Source organism: Nipponia nippon, unplaced genomic scaffold (genome assembly GCF_047370975.1).
Source record: "Nipponia nippon isolate SJK-2023a ecotype South Korea unplaced genomic scaffold, ASM4737097v1 scaffold_7, whole genome shotgun sequence".
Lineage (NCBI taxonomy): Eukaryota > Metazoa > Chordata > Aves > Pelecaniformes > Threskiornithidae > Nipponia > Nipponia nippon.
Window position 1 is genome coordinate 35810817 of NW_028262391.1, and position 18833 is coordinate 35829649.

The 18833-nt window shown below is 37.8% G+C and overlaps 1 protein-coding gene across 3 annotated transcripts in view; it reads right to left on the bottom strand.

Annotated features, from left to right (window-relative positions):
• Positions 1–300: 300 nt before the first annotated feature.
• FTO (FTO alpha-ketoglutarate dependent dioxygenase) overlaps positions 301–18833 on the bottom strand; it is a 254058-nt gene continuing 235525 nt past the window's right edge. For all 3 annotated transcript variants that reach the window (XM_087739732.1, XM_087739731.1, XM_087739733.1), the window contains one exon: positions 301–3877. In XM_087739732.1, coding sequence (XP_087595858.1) covers positions 3727–3877 — 151 coding nt within the window. In that variant the 3' untranslated portion in view covers positions 301–3726. The remainder of the gene's footprint in view (positions 3878–18833) is intronic.

Here is an 18833-nt window from a genome sequence, read left to right on the forward strand (position 1 = left end):
GATTTTAGTATTCTTTTCATTTTTTTTTCCTGTTATGGCACTGGAATCCCTGAATGTGTCCCACGGCATTAAGAAGTCCAGCATGATTTTAATATGCATCTTGCATCATTACCAGTGAAACTAAAACTGTATCTGGATGCTAATAAGACAACTGATTTGGATATTTATTATGTTGCATGTTACCCATCCTGGACAGTTTCCAGTTGGTGATTACTCATGGCATTCTTATTTACACTTTAGATAATCAGAATCTGCTATAAAGCTCAGAGCATAAGCATGATGCCTTTAAAATCTACTGTATTGAGATTAATATTTTTTATTTACATAACCTTTTAACAAGAAGAAAGGACCTACAGGATAAAATATTTTCATATACAGAGATATGAATAAAGCATTATAAAAACATTTCTAATTACATTGTATAACACAGCAGTTTTCTATCAAATACTTTAAAACAGACTTTACCTTTCATCCCCCAAATTACAGAAACAATGAAAGTTTTTCATTTTCTGCCAACATTTTCTTTCTATCAGTGTAAAACCAACTCTATATCAGATTTTTTAAAGAAAGCCCTTGCCTCGAGCATTTCATTTGTATTGGTTCCATGTTTAGTCAGTAGCTTCTGTAAAATTGATGAATATTGTCTAAAGGCAAGTGCAGTCAGGCAAACAGATCTGTATCTTCTGTAATCCATTTAGCCTGATGCACACGTGCAAGTGAACTATTTTACCTTAATTCTTTCATGGCTGATGAAAAGTAAATGTAAGCAAAGTCGTGAACTTCACCATTTAAAAAGAATCACTGAATCTAATGTTAGAAGCTAATTTATGTTCTCACCTCTTCCCTGAAAAAAACTGACCTTGGTCCTCCTGCCTCTAGAGCATCCAGACTTGGCAAGTGGCTGCTATACACAGAACATCCATTAGAGGCTGTGTCTTTCAGCTCATCCAAAATGGAAATGGGTTCTCTAATGCTGGAATATAAATGGCTTGCTAAAGTATCATTGCAACATGAGCTAAATTACAGCTATTTGAATATAATAAAGAAAACTTCGAAGTATTTGTCTGCTTCTAGTATGTAATCCAAAGACAGTAATTTATGCTTGATCTCTCAGGGATTTTATAATTATTTACCTTTAACCACGCTCTCCTCTTGGGGTACCCTTTGGCATTATTATATGCTTCAGACAGTTCCATCAACCTTACTCATGCCTTTGCTATCAACTCCTGTGGGCTCTGGAGATACGAAATCTTCTTATACTTCTGTATTTGAACTGAACTCACTCAAGTTACACTGATTTAGATTATGTGAGACTGGAATGCAACACAGAGCATTAATCCTCTTTAACCACTTGATTATTGGTATATTGCCAGTGAATCTTAGGTCTTATCCATTCCAAAGGTGTCCATTTGTCTGTGTCATTGCCGTCCATGGCTTAAATGAGCTCTGTCTGACTGCACTCAGGCTAGTACTAGTTCAGCTAATTCACTAGCTTAAATCTTCAGCATAGGCAAGACCTAGAATCATGTATTTTTAAAAATTCTATTATTGCTGCTAGCAGTCTCCTAATACAAGAAAAAAACCCAGTTTGTTTTTTTTTTTCACTACTGCTGGAAATAATTATTTGCCAATCATTTTTTAACAGCTATGCCTCCACTTCAGCTACAAACTACAACATTGATGTGCCTTCTCTACCCTTTATGGCTGTCAGATTCATTTCAATACTGTGATCCCCATGGCTTCTAGCAGCGCTTAATTAAACACAAAATAATCATCGAGTAACAGAATAAACAAACAAACAATCCCCTCAAACGCTGTGTTAACAGTGTTACATCATTAGCTTGTTTGAATTCATCTTGCTCATTTCCAAAGTAATATCTGTTTCTGTGAGAACTGCCTTTTCAAAAGCAGAATTCCCACATCTTCAGCTAGCTTTTCTCTAAGTGATCTCCAAAGTAAACAGTATTTAGTGTGGCATTAATCCAAATATATGCTATTTGCTCACTGGTAAAGCCAGCTTTAGCTAGTGCAGGAAAGAAAAAGCTATGCCCGTAACACAGTATTTAAAAATGTTAAGAAATCTGTGGCACGAGAGACAATAGATAAATGTATGGATCAAGGGTATAATATAATCAAACCTACTTTAAATAATAATTTATTCTTCAGAGAGTCTTTACATTCTACAGGGTGGCTAACAGTTTTCGCGGAAGTCCAGGACTACAATGAAAATGCTTGATGCTGGTCTTTATACTTTTGCTGGCATAGCTATGTCAAAGGTGTTAAGAGGTACAATCTCTACTTGACATAATTGTCCTAGCAAAAGCTGGTAGGTGTGGACACAGTTTTATACCACTAAAGCTGAATTTTTGCTGGCACAGCTTCTTTAGCTCCAGGGAGGTCTGGCATATGTTATACTGTCAAAAGTACAATTTTCGGCAGTACAAGCCTCATCCGCACACGGAGTGCTTTGCCAATACAGTACACTGGTATGCTCTGGGTAAGCCTGGCCTCAACAGTGATTTTAAACAGGAGATTAACACAGGAGGCGCATTCATTTCTTGGTGGCAACGTCAACCTGAGTTTTACTGGTTTCTTTTGTAGTGGTAATACAGACTGAGTGCTGTTTCACCATAATATCATTTTCTTCTGCTTTTTATGGCAAAGGAAAAGGCATACACCAGCTCAAGTTAAAATAGCAATTTAACCAAATGAAAAATCTCTCTCTCATTCAGGAGTGCCCTGTATCATCCAACATAGAATTGTTCTTTTTATAGCATGTTACTACAAAATGCATCACAAACAGCTTCATTTCTCATAGTCTTCTGGTTTTGTTGTCATAGATCTCACTAGATCAACACAGATGCTGCAATGCCCAGTATCACACAACCTAAATCTGATCCATCAGGGGACCTGACACCCCAAATGGAAACCCTTACTTAGGTCTGTCAGCTCTTTAGACAATGCAGTGGGAAACCTGGCCTCAGAATAGGATTCACAACATGCAGAAACAAAGCAATGGTTAGGAACCGAATTCTGAGTTCCAGGGAGCCCAGGAGGTGTAGATTCACATTGGAAATCTCTTGCAGTACTACTCAATTGCCATGATGAAAAATAGCAAGAAAGATCTACGTCAGGATGCTCCTCCAGAGTTCCTCATCTGAAAAAATGCTCTAACAAGGAGCTATTGCATAAAGGACTTTCTCCACCATCTCCTGCACCTCTGTCTATGTTAGTGGACGAAGAAGTCACAGCTCTATTCTAAAGATCTCCAGCAGGCTCACCCCAAGCTGGCCTCTCATTAGGATGCCCAGATCATGGATTCTGCTTTGTCACAGGTGTGAGCTATGCCTTATGTTGCTCAAACCTGCCAAGCCCGAGGCAGTTCTAGGCACTCATGGAAGCTGAAATTTAGACATCAAGGGAACTTGTGGAAACATGGATATCCATGGGCTGTAAGGTCAATGGGAATTAGAGTGGAGGAGGAAAAAACTGAGGCTGGTGTTCTGGACTTCAGGTCTTAAAAGCCACCTGTTCTGTAGATTTGGGGCCTGGTCTTTTTTATTATGAGACAGTAACTAAGGTACTGTGTGAAGACTGGTAAAATCTGCATTGACACATAAAATAACACATGATCAAGGAATCATAAAGCTGGAAAGATTTATGTTAAACTAAACGGCTTCTCTCCAAATGATGAGCATCAATAATTCTAGGCTGGAAGGTCACTTGTTATTCTACCCACTGAACAAGATTTTGTAGATTAGCAATTACTTCTTCAAGATCATATGGTAGAGGCATATCACATTCATCATCTGTCCAGAAGGGACGGCATTCTGGTTTCTGGTCTTCTGGCAAGCTCTCTGCCGCTTCTGACTGGCATCTGAAAAGAAAGGTAAGCAGATGAACTACTTAAGTAAAACTGTATCAAGAAACTGAATACTCAGCGAGGATACATTTGTGCATTAATTTAAAGAGAAAGATGATGATAAAAAAGAAATACCACATCTTCTGACCAAATGGATTGTTCATTTACAGTGAAGTTGATTTCTGTTGCAGGCTTTGTATTTTCTATAGGGATTTCTCAAAAAGCCAATCACAGAGAAAACTCAGTTAGTGTACCTTTATATGGTGAATTATTTTTTCATTATCTCAGCTGTTATTTAAAGTATGTGATTAAACCATTATCAGATTTAAATGTTTGCCGGTTTCCAATGTATTACTAGATTATTGAGAAAGATTAAACTGAATTTACTGCATTAAGGTCAGGGGGGATAGATTAAACAATATTAAAGAAGCCAGACTAGCTTTGTAGATTCTGGAGATTTACAAGTGTATCAACCTGCTTAGCTCTGAAAAAGGCAATATAAAAAGAGAAAATTCTATAAAGATAAATGGAAATGGAGGTTAATAACAACTTCCAATGATGAATAGGTGGGCAAAACTTCAATAAAATTAAATTAAGAGGTTAGTGTATGTTAGTCCCCAGAGGAAATGTTTAAATTACAGTGTTTTTTATTAAATGGATTATTCATCAATACTAGTGAAGTCTAATTATAATATTCAACTGAACTGCAGCCTGCAGAGGAAAGTTTTATAAGTGGCGACCATCACATCTCTTAAGATTAGGCTGTAACACACCATGCTGCATCAAAAAAATTGTCACAGTTCAAGGAGGATTTCTGCCCCTCTCTTTTCCCCTCCCCTCAAACAATTTGCATGTTGCTGATTAATTAGTTAATGTTTGCAATGGGGCAAGACAAAGAAAAATGCTAAGCATTACTATAATTTTGGTATATACTGCAGGTCTACATAGTTCTTCAAAGAGATAAAAAGCAAATTGTAGAAATACGCTTTTATCTCTTGTAAGACATTTTTGAAAAGTCATGTTCTATAAAGCACATAACTGTAATAATTTTAAAGTTGTTTTAAACATATATGTGTCTTTCATCTCTGTAAAATGAATGCTAAAAATATTGACACATACAACTTCCTTGTCTACACCGTCGGCCTTCTGGAAGAGACTGTTTCCAAATGAAAGATGTCTTCTTCTCTTGGGAATTATTAATGGCAGTGTAATGCCCATGAGAAAACATACTTCAGCTTTACACCCATGTTGGTGTGTGGTTAATTGCCGCACCAGCATCCTGGGCACTCAATCCATCGTACATTACACTACAAGGACAGTATTAACACATAACATTCCAATATATCTTCAGCTCTCCACATCAGCCCCTGATAATAGCATCTGTTAACATGCACTAAGTACTATTATGTAGCACATCACTTCATAAATAATAAGATTAGCCGACCTCAGGGCCCTGGGAAGAGTAATGTGTTTAAATGTTCTCATTATTTATTTAAAACAAGAATTAAAGGAACAGAAGCTACTTGTGACAATCCTCTTAGCATAAATATTAAACTGTTTGCATTGATAAGCTGCACTGTACAGAATAACAGAGGATTTGTTTTGCCGGCTGCTTTATAATAGTTGTTAGAGCAAATGCAGTTTGTGTATGAGTTCTGAGAGGTACTTAACTGATTGTGCCATCATGTTCTGAAGACATTTTCCAAATTATATAAAGGAACAGGAGAAAATTAATATGCAGGGGAAGCTGAAACTAATTACAGCATAACTCTATAAGGCTTTTAAAGTCTTGCTTTATTTTCTGTCTTGGCACAAAATAATACGCTCAATTTGCTGGGTAGTATAAGATATTCCAGTTTAAGCATTTCAATCTAAATGGGTAAATTAACCATGTAGAGATTATTGCAGATGACAAATCAAGAAGCTCAGCTGGTAAATACTGCAGGCATGTTATGTGGTCTGCAAAACTCAACTTATAATAATAAACATTCTCTCTTACACACATTTGCTATTAACAACACAGTTTTCACTGAGAGGAAAAATATACCAACTTTTAGTTTCTTCACCATTTCAGAGCCCTTTTTTTACCTTTCACATCTCTTTTTTCCCTTGCTCTTTCGCACAAACGGATTGACCAGCTTTTCCCTCACATTTGGGGTTTGGGCATTTGTGCTGCTGTAAACGTGGCAGCAGTCACAGTGATGCTGTGACTGGACAGCCCATGAGCAACTATTATAGTTGCTACTTTCCTTTCTCTCTCTTTCTTACTAGCAGAGCCATCTCTGAAAGGTCACCCCACAACTAAGCATGGGCCTTACCTTCCAGGCAATCATGCACTTGGGAAGTTTTAGCCCTATCGTATTCCCCATGAGGGATTAGAGGAATGGAAGTGTGTCAGGTCCTCCGACTTCCTCTGCAAGTCTGGTGACAGAAATGCATCAGTGCACTGCAAAAGTGTAAAAAAGGGGAAAGCAGTGCCGTAATATTGCAAATTCTGCAATCCCATAGCTCCTTTGTCTTTCTGTCCAGGATTTCTACTGCTTTGCTTTATATCACTAGCAAGAAGAGCAGTGAACATTACATTTTTATATTTTGTGAATCACCTATTTTGACCAAAATTACAATTCCTGTGCCAGATCTGCTGACGTCAAAGTCAACTCAAGTTGCTCATATTTAAAGATATGGGGCTGAGTTCTAAGCAGTCATCGCTGCACCTGGCAGCTCATTAAGCAATTCACCTGAATGGCATCCACAAGCTTGAATACAGTCATCTGAATACATGCTTTCTGACTCAGTTAGGGTGCAAGAACAGTCCTTTCCAGATGAGTATATTACTATTGGTTTTAATAAATTTCTGTGGGAGAAATTGTTCCTACAATGGCCTTTAATTTGTAGCAGAGTAACAGACCCGAAGGTCCTGCAATAGGATAGCAACATTTTTAACTGAAGCAGAACAATCAAAGGCACTTAAATAATTGCACAGAATGATTTCAAATTCCTTTGTATCTGGGAAAAGATAGCTAACATAAGTTAGCAATGATAACTCAGGATAAACAGAAATTCTATCTTTTCCCAGATACAAAAGAATTTATGAAGCTCCATGTGAGCAACCCTGCAAATATTGAAGTACGGTGGTAGTAGAAAAGTACCAAGATTTATAATCTTATAAGTTAATTAAAATATTATATATCAATTAGAAACTGCTATTTGAGTTAATAAAGTCAAATCTCCAAAAGAGAGTAGATCTAATCTGTGTATTGCATGCACAAAATGTGTGAAGAGTGGAAATAACACAGGCTCTGAGATATAGAACAGATGCCAAATCAAGAGGCATCTTTCATACCTTATTTGCAGCAGAACAGAAAAACTGCCATGATATATTTCAGAGCAATTTAGCTCCAACGTTTTGATAATACATGTTCACCAACATATTATAGAAAGGATGATTTGTCTAATGATGTGCAAAAGCACAAAACTCCATGGTCCCTACTTTCTTGCTAAAACCATCAAGAGCTGTGCCAGTTTCAATTAAAAAAGCCCATTGTTAAGGAACAATTAGTTACTGTTGCGGTGGTCATTCTCACTACCTCTCCCCAGCAAACTTCACAGATTTTTTTATTCCCTTTTTGTCTATTTTTGCCAAATTGACTTTCTTCATTAATATTTACCAATAGCTGAATATTAATATAAGTTCAACTAAGTCATGACAAACATTGGTATGACTGTATGACTATCTGTATGACAATATACGAGACTTTCCCTTGGAAGGTGGCTAATTTCATCATGGGCAGGTGTACATTCACTGAGACAGACAGTTGCCTGGTTATGGTCCCCTGGGCTGCACTGACATTTTGACGATCAGGGTGTCAGCTACATTAGAGGACACTGATCACGATGCTAAAATTAACCAAGCTAGCTAAAGTGTGTGTTAATTATGAGTATGCAAGCAGTCAATAAAAGGTTAATGCAAAAGTCAAAGGATAAATTTATTTCAGTATTGCATCACTCTACTGACTAAATGACTAACATTATGCTTTGTTTTTAATCGATATATTTTACAGTAATGCGTGAGACATTGATTTGAAAAACAGTCGTCTTTCTAACGGTTAAATTTTGCAACTATTAAGTAACAAGTATCAATATACTTAAAACACTCTGTTTTCAGAGCAGATACTTTTTCGTTCCATTGTCAGGAACAGGAACACATATAAGCCAGGAGGCAGCCTCGGGTTCTGCTGATGAATGTGATTAATGCAAATAAGAATTATTACCTAGGAACCTAAATAAGGTACTGTGAATTAGGGTCCCTGGATTCTATTGCACTGTTTGTCTGCTCCACAGAAGTGTAGTCAAATCAGATCAATAGGGGTCAATTTGTGACTCAGACTGCACAGGAATGTTAAGAGTGAGGAGATTATACGAATAGTCCAGTTTCCTAGATGGTACTAATTTAGATGCCCGTGCCTGGCAGCTCAAAGACCAATGGAGATCACATGGAAATTCATAAGGTAAGTCAAGGAACACGGGTCTGGCCATCTTCCCCATGTACTGATGTGGTCAGAAAGGGAGGATGGAATATTTGCTCTGCATGTACAAAAGTACACACTCACCCATACATGCTTACTCCAGCATTCCTGAAATTATTATGTTTTATATGGGAGTTACTTCCTCCATTCATGCTAGAAGAAAGGTGTTACTGAGCTGTTATTCAGAACTTCAGAGTATGTTTATAAAACAAAGGTCCAGGCAAAAACAGTGTTTGGATCACCCTACTAAGACAGATGCATTCATTAAACCCATACTGACGTTGGCTAAAATGATACAACACTGCTAACACGGATGATAGGATGATATTCTGAGCGAGAGTAACAGTAGTAGCTTCTTTAGACAGCATCTTCCATTCTTAACATTTGTAATGACTTTGCAAATTTGGGTCTGATCAAATATGGGTTATTACTGTTCCAACACAGAGCTCTGCTGTGTGAACACAAATCCTAATAGTACAGGTACTTGGTACATAGAGCTTTGCTTGCAGGTTTGGATTTTTTCATGCTTGTCCTTCAAACTTTTCCTCTGCCTGGAAATTATTATGCAAACTATGTGTAGTTACTGTAATCTCAGTGTTAGGATTATCCCATGTCATTTCAGGCTGACAGTTGCTGGAGCAATATACAAGAGAATACAGTGCGTTCTCAGCTATCTGAATTGTTACGCAAAGCACAAAGAAAATACGAGATTACATACATGAGAACAATTACTCAAATAAGTTAACCTTGATTTTTCTTTTTTTCTAAATAGTGTATCTCATTGACAGGTATGACAAATTTACTTCTGCTGCTGAATGCACCACAATTAAAACCTGATACCACTTAAGTCAAAGTTGAAACTTCCAGTGGTTTCAGCAAGGCCAAGATTTCAATCCAAATGCTTTTCCAGAAACCATTCACAATAGACATGAGCTAGTAAGCATAATAATAAAAACCACCCAAAAGAAGCTATGGAAGGAATGAAATAGGCTGAATATACTTTCTCCAAGTGAAATTTAGCAAGGCATACTCATTTAAATTTTTTTATCCATTTACAATAGTGGTTAAATTACTGGCATTGTAAGTCAGCTAATACAATACGGAGTAACAATATGTGATGTTCTGTAACTTCAAAGTTGCCACAGAAAGAAAAAATATCTGTCTTATCAAACTGAATTGCTCAGTAAAGCACAGAAAAACTCTAAAGTAAAACCTCAAATTGATGCTGTAAATACACATTGTCCCTCACCTTTCGACATGGATAGGATATTCGGATAAAGTCCCTAAAAAGGATTGAAGAAGTCACCCCTGTTATTTGAAGAACCGAACTTTCATTTATCTTAATGGAAAATTAAAAGGTGGAAGCGATAAATGCAATTAACGATAAAATGCAATGGGGGTGAGAAATCTGAAAAGCAGCTGCTTTCCAGTTGGCTGCCCATTCCAGCATTAGCAATTTCAGAAATTACAGTATGCCTAATTTTAAGTTTTCTTCTACTCCAGACACCTGTTTGGTCACCGTAGCTGGTAACAAGTGAAAATTTCCAAGTACTGATAGAGGTTTAAGGCCATCAGGTAGACTGCTGCGAACAGTTTTATACCTAGATCTATTTGTCAGCATGTCCGTTACATACCAGTGGTGATGAATGGGACGTTTTAGCAGCTGACCAGATACGAGCTGCTGACCTCTGACATCAGGCACTGGAGGGGGGCACCTGAAGCCTGCATTGCTCCTACCTGGCCACATAGAACAATATGGGGGTCAAATGGCGAGGGTGATTATATATGTCATATCTCGGGCAACCCCGCCAGAGCTTTAGCGTACCCAGAGTCGAATTCCAGAGCTCAGCACAAAGCCGAGACAACTGCAGAAATGTACAAAACAAAAGGTGCATGGTTTCACAGAGGTATAAGGTAGCTTTCCTCGCCATTTGGGAGAAGGGACACATTGTTCTCAAAGAACAATGAAAACAAACACAGTTGAAGAAATGGCAGCTCTTCCATTGGGAGCAGAACGTGCAACAGCCATTATGCCACTGGTGCCCTCATCCTGCATGGACAGAGCTCCAGCCTGGATCAGCTATATCAGAGGGAAACCATTCCTATGCTCTCCCAGGAGCACTTTTTCTGCAAACCTAATCCAAGACATGAGATTTACATAGGGAGCTGGAGCTAAACTTGTTTATAGTTAAAAAAATGTTAAAAGTCTTGACTTCTGGTTTGGCTTATTTTAAAGGAAATAACATATACAAAATCAGTATTTCAGTTGGAACTTCACCAAAATTGAACTGTTTGGAAAATGGGGGTTAGTTAATGCCCCATCATGACAGAGGGTTAGGGTGGAATGTTTTCTGATGTCTCTGTTTCAACTCTGTAAAACATAATCCAACCAATAATTTACAAATCCTTCACCTGCTATTATCATTAACTTCCATGATTTGTACCCTAAAAACTGTTTACTGGAAAAACAAAGGATGGAGAAAATATAAATATATTGAATTATAACAATATGAAAGATGTTTTCTTCCTATGGCTGTAAATGCTTTGTCTTTATCACCAACAAAATTCTATTTTTTCATGCCAAAACCGGACTTTTGAAAGTTATTGAGTTCAATCTAAACCATAAATCAAAGATATTCTTAGCTTTTTTAATTAACCAATCAAAAAGTTGTCAACCTTGGCAGAGAGTATTTCTTTCAGTTGTTCCATGCTTGTGCCTACTGTGACTCTGCACAACTAAAATCTTCCCAGGTTTACTCTGCCTTTTAAGAACAAAACAAATTACACCAATATTTGACTTTGCAAACCAGATTTCAGAAGTACTGGTCCCAAACAGGCAGTCAAATGAAGTGGCCAGATAGAAAGAGAGCAGTGCTTCGTTCTTTTGAACATCTAATGCCCCGTGTATTCCCAAGGAGTCTGTCCTATTTACATTAAGTCACTGCTGATGTTCTTTCATGTGCTGTAACTAGAGTGTGCCCAGCCATAAGTAATGGCTGAGACCAGGACTGCATTTATAGAAGGGACAAAATAAGTTTGTTTCCAGATAAGAAACTTGAAAAGAGAATGCCAGATTTATGAAGGCATGGAAGCAATATCAGTTAAATTTTAATCCAAGAAAAAAACATGTATCAGCTGCAGAAATATGCAAGTACAAATACACACGACGGCATGTTAGAAGACCTTTCCTGTCTGCTTCTTTCAAAAGTTGATAACGACTTGTGTCACTGATGCATTTGGCCCTTACTACACAACCAAAGTTTACAGTCACTGACCCAAGAGCTTTATGCCTCCAAAGTCAGCCATTCTGTTCGAAATGAGGACGCTGCTAAAATATCCTGAGGCATCACTGGTGACATAGTAGGATAGCCTGGAAACAGCCAGCATTATCCTTGTGTGTACTTCTACAAAGTGAATGTATAGCAGAATCCATCTTTTAACACTGGCCTGCAGAGTGCATTTTGCTGTTCCACAGAGAGGTAGGAGAGAGATCAATGAACCTGACACTAAAGAGGTTTAAGTAACAGTTGCACAAACTTGAAAATGCCAGAGTTTCTATTATTACTCAAATTGTAGATCAGATAAATATGAGAAAAACTTAAATTGTCAATACCCTCCAACTGTTGAAATAACAGCAACCAAAGCACTGGCGGTGTCCAACTGCAAAGAGTTTTCAAGTGGTGCACTGTGTTTCACATGTATTTGTAGAAATAAATGAAAAATTTACAAAACTGTTTTTAAAGAATGTTTTGCTTTGCCTTAACTGTAGAGAAATTAAATTTTCAACTTTTTTTTTGGCTACAACATTAATTAAAATCTGTAAACATATACTTCAGCCTTTATAAACTATTTAGCTGACAAACTATGGGAAAGGATAAAGATTTGCTGCAGAGTATCTTCAGCTACAGAGTGGGGATTGTAAAACAAAGCCCCAAAACCTCAGAAACATTCCAGCTCTGGGTGGAAAGAACGGAAGAAAACAGGACGCAAGAAGCTCCTTTCTCCAATATATTCATCTCTACTGTGGGGGAAATATTAAAAAAAAAAAATCTAAATATACGGAAATCTACCCAAAAGGTACTTTTGATGAGATTATCAATGACCTTCCTCACCATGTCCACCAACTCCACCCTTCCAAAAGGGAATACCTAGTAGATGGTACTGCAGGAATCGTAATGCCACTGAGAAGTGCTGGCATTGGATGCGTGACGTAAACTTGACTTCCCCAGACAGAGCTCTTCCTCTCCTTTGTGGCCTCTGTCCAACAGACCTAGAAACTGTCCATGAGAAAATCAGTGCGCCTCCTACTCCCACAAGAGAACGGCTGTGTGGGGCAGCCTCCATTCCATGTTTGTTTGATTTTTTAATTAAGCAACATCACTACTCTCTATAAAGTGTAGGGGGTAGGGAAATCCCCCAGAGAAACACTGAATAAATAACACGGCATTTGCTGAAAGATGAAGTTTAATCCAATTTAACCTATAGGTCTACAAATTGTTCCCTTTCAGCCCTGTTTCTCAAATGCTTTTGTTTCCTGTTTTTGGAATAATATGTATACAAGCAATGCATCCTGACTGTATGAGAAGCACGTTTATACATATTTATATACACACCCCTTCATACCAATACTTGCAAAAAAATCCCATCAGTCCAAAAGAGACAGCATTTAGGACGAAATTTTCAGCACCACAGCCATGGATTTAGTCACATACTTTTCATGATCAGCAATGGGATGTGAGTTATTCCCTCTGTGCTGAGAATATTTGGCTTTGACTTCAAACAACGTAGAAATATATCAACCTCAATATAATTTATATTCTCTCAAAAGGAACCTAAAATGCTCTAAGCCTTTGCTGAGGCATCTGATGTTCCAGTCCCCTCTGTTGCACTGTATGATCGACTGTTTTATTTCATTTGCGATCCTTGCTTTCCTATGATTTTTTCAGACAAAGAAACAAGATGTCTGCTATATGCTGAGTATAAACACAGCTGACTTGTTTTCCCCAAAGTATTGATTTTATGCACTTTTAAAATAACTATTTTCATTCTGTTTGCATAATCAGCTGGGGCATTGTTCCTCTACATTTGCAGAAACACAGATGGAATTGCTGATTTGGAGCCTTTGGAGAGATTTTACAGTATTCTCCAGAATCTAAGCTTCTATTAAAATAAGGTTTCAAGCACTTCTGGTTGTGAAGATAGCCTGGACAATGTAAATTGATGCATGGTTATCTTGTTGAGTCCACAACCAGACAGACAGACGCAATAGCACCAAGGGAGCTGTGAACTTCCCCCACTTATTTTATTGGGTGTTTACTTGGGGCCAGATGCTCCCCTCTGTTGTGCAGAACGGCGTTAAATGACTGAGAAAAAGAGAGGAAAAGGAAATGGAAATAAAAACCAACAAAGAGGAGAAAAGGAAATCTCCACAGCCTGCTTCCCAGGAGGCTACAGATGTCCTCCCTTGCCAGTATTAGACTGCTGGAAGATTTGGGGCTGAGCCATGCATATGGCACTTTTTTCGAATGATGCTCTATTTTCCAAAAGAATGCCACCCGAAAAGTTAATGATGCTTCCAGCACCATTTACTGTTCCACTTTATCTTTCGTACTCCTTTTATGTGGATGTCATATAGCCAAGGAAAAATGTAAACATAGGGTGCTTTTAGATGACACTGCAGGAGGATGGCCCTTCCATTTAATGCCCCCTCATTTAAAGTAAGCAATCCCATTTTCCAAAGAACTTCAGGGGTTGCAGGCTCTGCCCTTCCACAAGAAAGGAAAGGTTTCCTTGTTGAGCGTGCATTTTTCCATAAGACAACTTTTCACGTTAATAAAGATGAACTGCTGTATGACAAATCCCTATTTGTTATACGTGGAAAGTAAAATCAAAAGAAACATGACTGAATGCAACTAACAGTAACCATATTACTTGATCATTAAATCAGACTGGACAGAAATGGGCTATATCTTTTCAGCATCAAAGCTATGTAATCCTTTCAGCCGAAAGCGCTTCCTGCGTCACTCCTGCAAGCTGCTAATACAACCCATCCTCGAAATCCCACAGCTTCCATCAGGACCAAAGCAAGGGTGACACAGAAGGGGCAGCACTTGGGAGCAGAACGGAACCGCAGACATTAAGATATTTATAGTAACAACTGTGCAAGAAGGACTCCGCATATGATTTTACACCCAACAGTCCTTTGTTGATGTCAGTTTATTAGGGAGAGTGACATCAAATGGAGATCCTGCCCCAGGAACCATGTTGTCTAGCTGCTCTCAGACTCTTACTAAAATGCAGCTCTCATTAGCTTTGGTCCCTTTCAGTGAATTTGCATGTTTCATTAGCCAAAAGGAAACTACGATAGACTCATAGCGAGCACCATATGGGAAAGCCGAATGACCACAAGGCTAACTCTCTATTTGCAGACTGAAATGAAGATCTTGCTTATCGCTATAACTTGTGATATAAATAAGTATGTGTACATATATACATCTCTCTCTGTATACATAGATACATATATACTCACACACATATATAAGAGGAGCTTACACAACGTCTTCTATCAAGAGATATGGCCTTGAACTCCTATGTGGCTTAGGGAACAACAAAAAAAAAAGGTTTATTGTGCTGCAGAACTACATTGTCTTCCCTGTGTTGTGCACCTCGGCTGTAGCCTGCAACCAGAATGTTTATAACATATATTGGAACTAATACTATAAGAGCAATGCAATCCTATGGACTAAAACACAGTTTCCTTTAGGTCAACATGAGGTCAAACAGAAGCAGGAGGGAACAAATAATAGGGAAATGAGAAAACAGATACAAGAAAGGCAGAGAGGCTCTAAAAGAGGAAAAAAGTTTAGGAATAAAAAAAGAAAGTCTCATGTAACTGATCCCATTTCAATCACTGCAGAATTTCTCCATGGCTGCTGCTTTATTCAGTGAAATTTTATGGATAAATCACTATAAAAATATACCACCAAAAAAATTCCAGTGCTGGCAGAGAAACAGACTTGACGTCCCAGGAAATGCTGCAGTACCTCCAGGCACAAGCAAAAATCATATGGCAACAATATGCTCAATATGCTTCTTCTCTACTTCTTTAAGTAGAATAAATCTTTCTGATTACCAAACAAGACAGCAGAATTTTTTCTATTTATCCTTTGCATTTCAAATAACTGAAAACATTATATAGAAATGTTAAATATCCTTTTCTACTTTAACTTGTAAATAATTACCATTGCCCAAATACAATGCGAATAAATGCATTTCTCTACTTATTTAACTGTATTAAGGGAAGAAATTCTGCATTAAAGTTCAGCATCACTATACCTCAAAATTTTGCAATTAATGTAATTCTGCAATATTACTAATACCAACTAAAATTCCAGTACAGACTGAATGATGACTTAAGGTTATTAGACAGGTATACACTTTCCTTTATGGAATACGATAGCATTCAACCAATTTAAACACACGATAAACTACATGCATCTGATCCTGCCCTACTTTCACAGACATTATTTCCATGAGTGCTTAAAAAAGTGCAAGATCCCGGTCTATAACATTCTATCAGTGGACTCGAATTCTCTCAGCACCGTGAAGACTTATTCATCCAAGTGAGTACCAAAATGCTACTAGTAGGTAAAACCTAAAATGTCTACTGCAAGAAATGCATATAGCTCTTCATATTATTTTCCGTGGTGTAAAGAATCTTTGTGACTGCTATATCAATGACTTTAAACCACAGACTAAGACTTTAGACCTTTCGGTGGTGCCAACTCACTTGTTTTATATGCTATGATATACAGAGTCCTGGCTTTGAGCTATCTCTCACTACCGATGCTTTTGATGCTTTGTTCTCTTTTTACTTTAGGATGGAAAATAACAAATAATGCTGAGTTCTCTTCTTACTCTTGAATTCTTCTGATGTCTATCTTCAGAACTCTTCTAACATCCAATTTATGTCATTCTTTTCCTTTTTTATGCTGTGAATTTGAAACGAAAGAAGGGAACATAATATCATAAGATCTACGGACGATTGAAATGGCCTTCGGAGTAAACTTCAGAGTTATTCGTAAAACTATCTTGCCTCAATAGAAAGTAAAAAATTGCTTTTCAATAGATAATGCAACTACTCCTGAAATTCTTCTTGGATGAAGTTATTGCCATAGGGAACACTCTAATGATAATAAAGTACATGGTGCCAACACCTTAAGAGCAGTTCAGATGGGTTATTTTGTTAGTATTTGCAAGGCACAATTCAAATTCATTCTCAAACATTTATGTGCTTTCTCTTGCCTAATACTTTATTATAAAATGGCTACAAAACCTGAAGTTTGTTAATGAGAGAAGCTGACATCTGCTGTGCTGATTGACCTGCAATGCTACTCTCATGTTATTCTGTCATATAATTCCTCTTAAAACACCACATCAGAATTCCAAAGGCCTCTTACATTAGTTAATTAAGGACCTGATTCAATCTTCTATCAGGTTTGAGCAAAATGCATAGTCACATATTTAAATCTCCTTTAGCTCACTGGAACTTTCAAATAGATTTCAAGTTCAGCATAGGCTTAAAAGCTTCACTGCGTGGGGTCCCTAGAGATGATCTCTACAGCACTGCTCAGTGTACAGCCGTATACATATACATGATTAACTGCAACTTTTCTTAAGAACTTGAGGTAGCCATTCTATCCCTACCCCAGTCCTCATCCTCACATTTAGTCTCCAGTCCCTGTACTGCACTGACCTGTTCTCTCTAATTAATTATGCAATGGGCATGAATCATCCACATGTTATCCGAAAGACTATAACAATGTACTAGGAGCACTTTTCAGGGATTTCTGCCAAGTAACCTACGTGGTAGCCACACTGTCAGGTTCAAATTCTGTGGATAATGGTGTAATTTTTTGAGCCCAAGGAAACAGAAATCTCCTCTTATTGGGTGCCATAAGCCGTCCATCCCTCCATACTTTGTGCAGATTCACGGGAAATCAAGATACACATAATGAAAAGTCTCCATTTCATTACACTCACAAGAGACTTAGTGTTTTGTCTTCCTTCATTCTGTGTCTGCTAAAGAACAGTTATTTAAACTTTATGAAAAGTGGATGGTCTTGGCCTTCCATGTTTTTTATTTTGTCTATGAATGGTGTATTTCAGACTCCATTTTTCCTAGTTTATTGCTTGCCAGCTGAGTTACATTAGCAATTTCTTTCAATAAACTGCTGATAACTACTTCTCTTCCTGTGTTACAAGAAACACTACTTCCCTGAGCATGCAACAGACCTAATATCCCTCCTACTTAGTTTGCTTTTGCAAATAATACTGTGATTATATTAATCTAAAATGCAAAGTATGTGTTCACCTTTTTTTTTTCTGAAATGCTATTACTCCAACCTGTCTTACTGCCAAGGAATTAATGTAAACTTTAAGGGGTTTGGCAATAGCTACATAATCCTCCTCTTTTTGGTGCAAACAGGAGGTGTCCTTTCTTCTTTTTTCCTTTCTTAAGTACTCCTGAGGAGTTATTAATTTGTAGTTTGTATTTCTCGGATGTGTGCAGTTCTACAGGGAAATTTCACATGCTCTCCTGTTTATTGAAGTGCCACTAAGAGCATCTAGGGAAGTTAATGACATTCCTCAGCAAGACAAAAAGCCCGTTTTCTTAGACCTTCTCCTACAGAATTTGTCCTTTCCACTTTCACTTTAGCTTTTCTAGCATTTCACCACTATCGAGCACATAGAACACTGTTACCTGCCCAAACAGTGACAGGCCTGGGTCAGCTACTTTCTGTTAACAGATATCAACTTAATCTCCCTTTTCCAAGCCTTAATGACTTTACCAGGCTCAGTTTACTTAATGTCGGCTTGTCTGTCCAGCCAGAGTAAAACACTGGTGAAATCACACTGTAACCACAGGTTCTTTTCCAGTCCTTGAGGACTGCTCCATGGATTTCTCCCCCCCCCCCCCCCCCTTTTTTTTTCCTTCTGACGAGATATTAGAAAAATGCTATTCATTTACATTTGTCTCATAATTTAAACAAGGTACCAATCTTCTAGAGATATTTGTGACCTTTCTAATTGGAAGGTTTAGAACACCTTTGCATTATGAAAACTCTGGGGCCTAAAAAATCTTGTCTGCCAGTCTGCCTTTTGTATGTTTTACTCAGAAACAACGAAGGGTGTAGGAATCAAATAATCTTCTACCAATGCAAAAAAACTCTCTTGGTAGAAGTCAGCTAGGGCTGTGCCAGGAAGCTTTTAGCAGTGTTCAGACTGATTTTTTTTTCTCAACTTGCTCCAGAACACACACAAAAAAGAACAGTATTCATCTTTGCATACAGCCAGCCCTCTTAGAGATGTTAATGTCTGGCACTATGCTGTGTTATTAACTTATAAGAGACTGAAGAACTCTGTGTCCCAATAACTTTGATTTG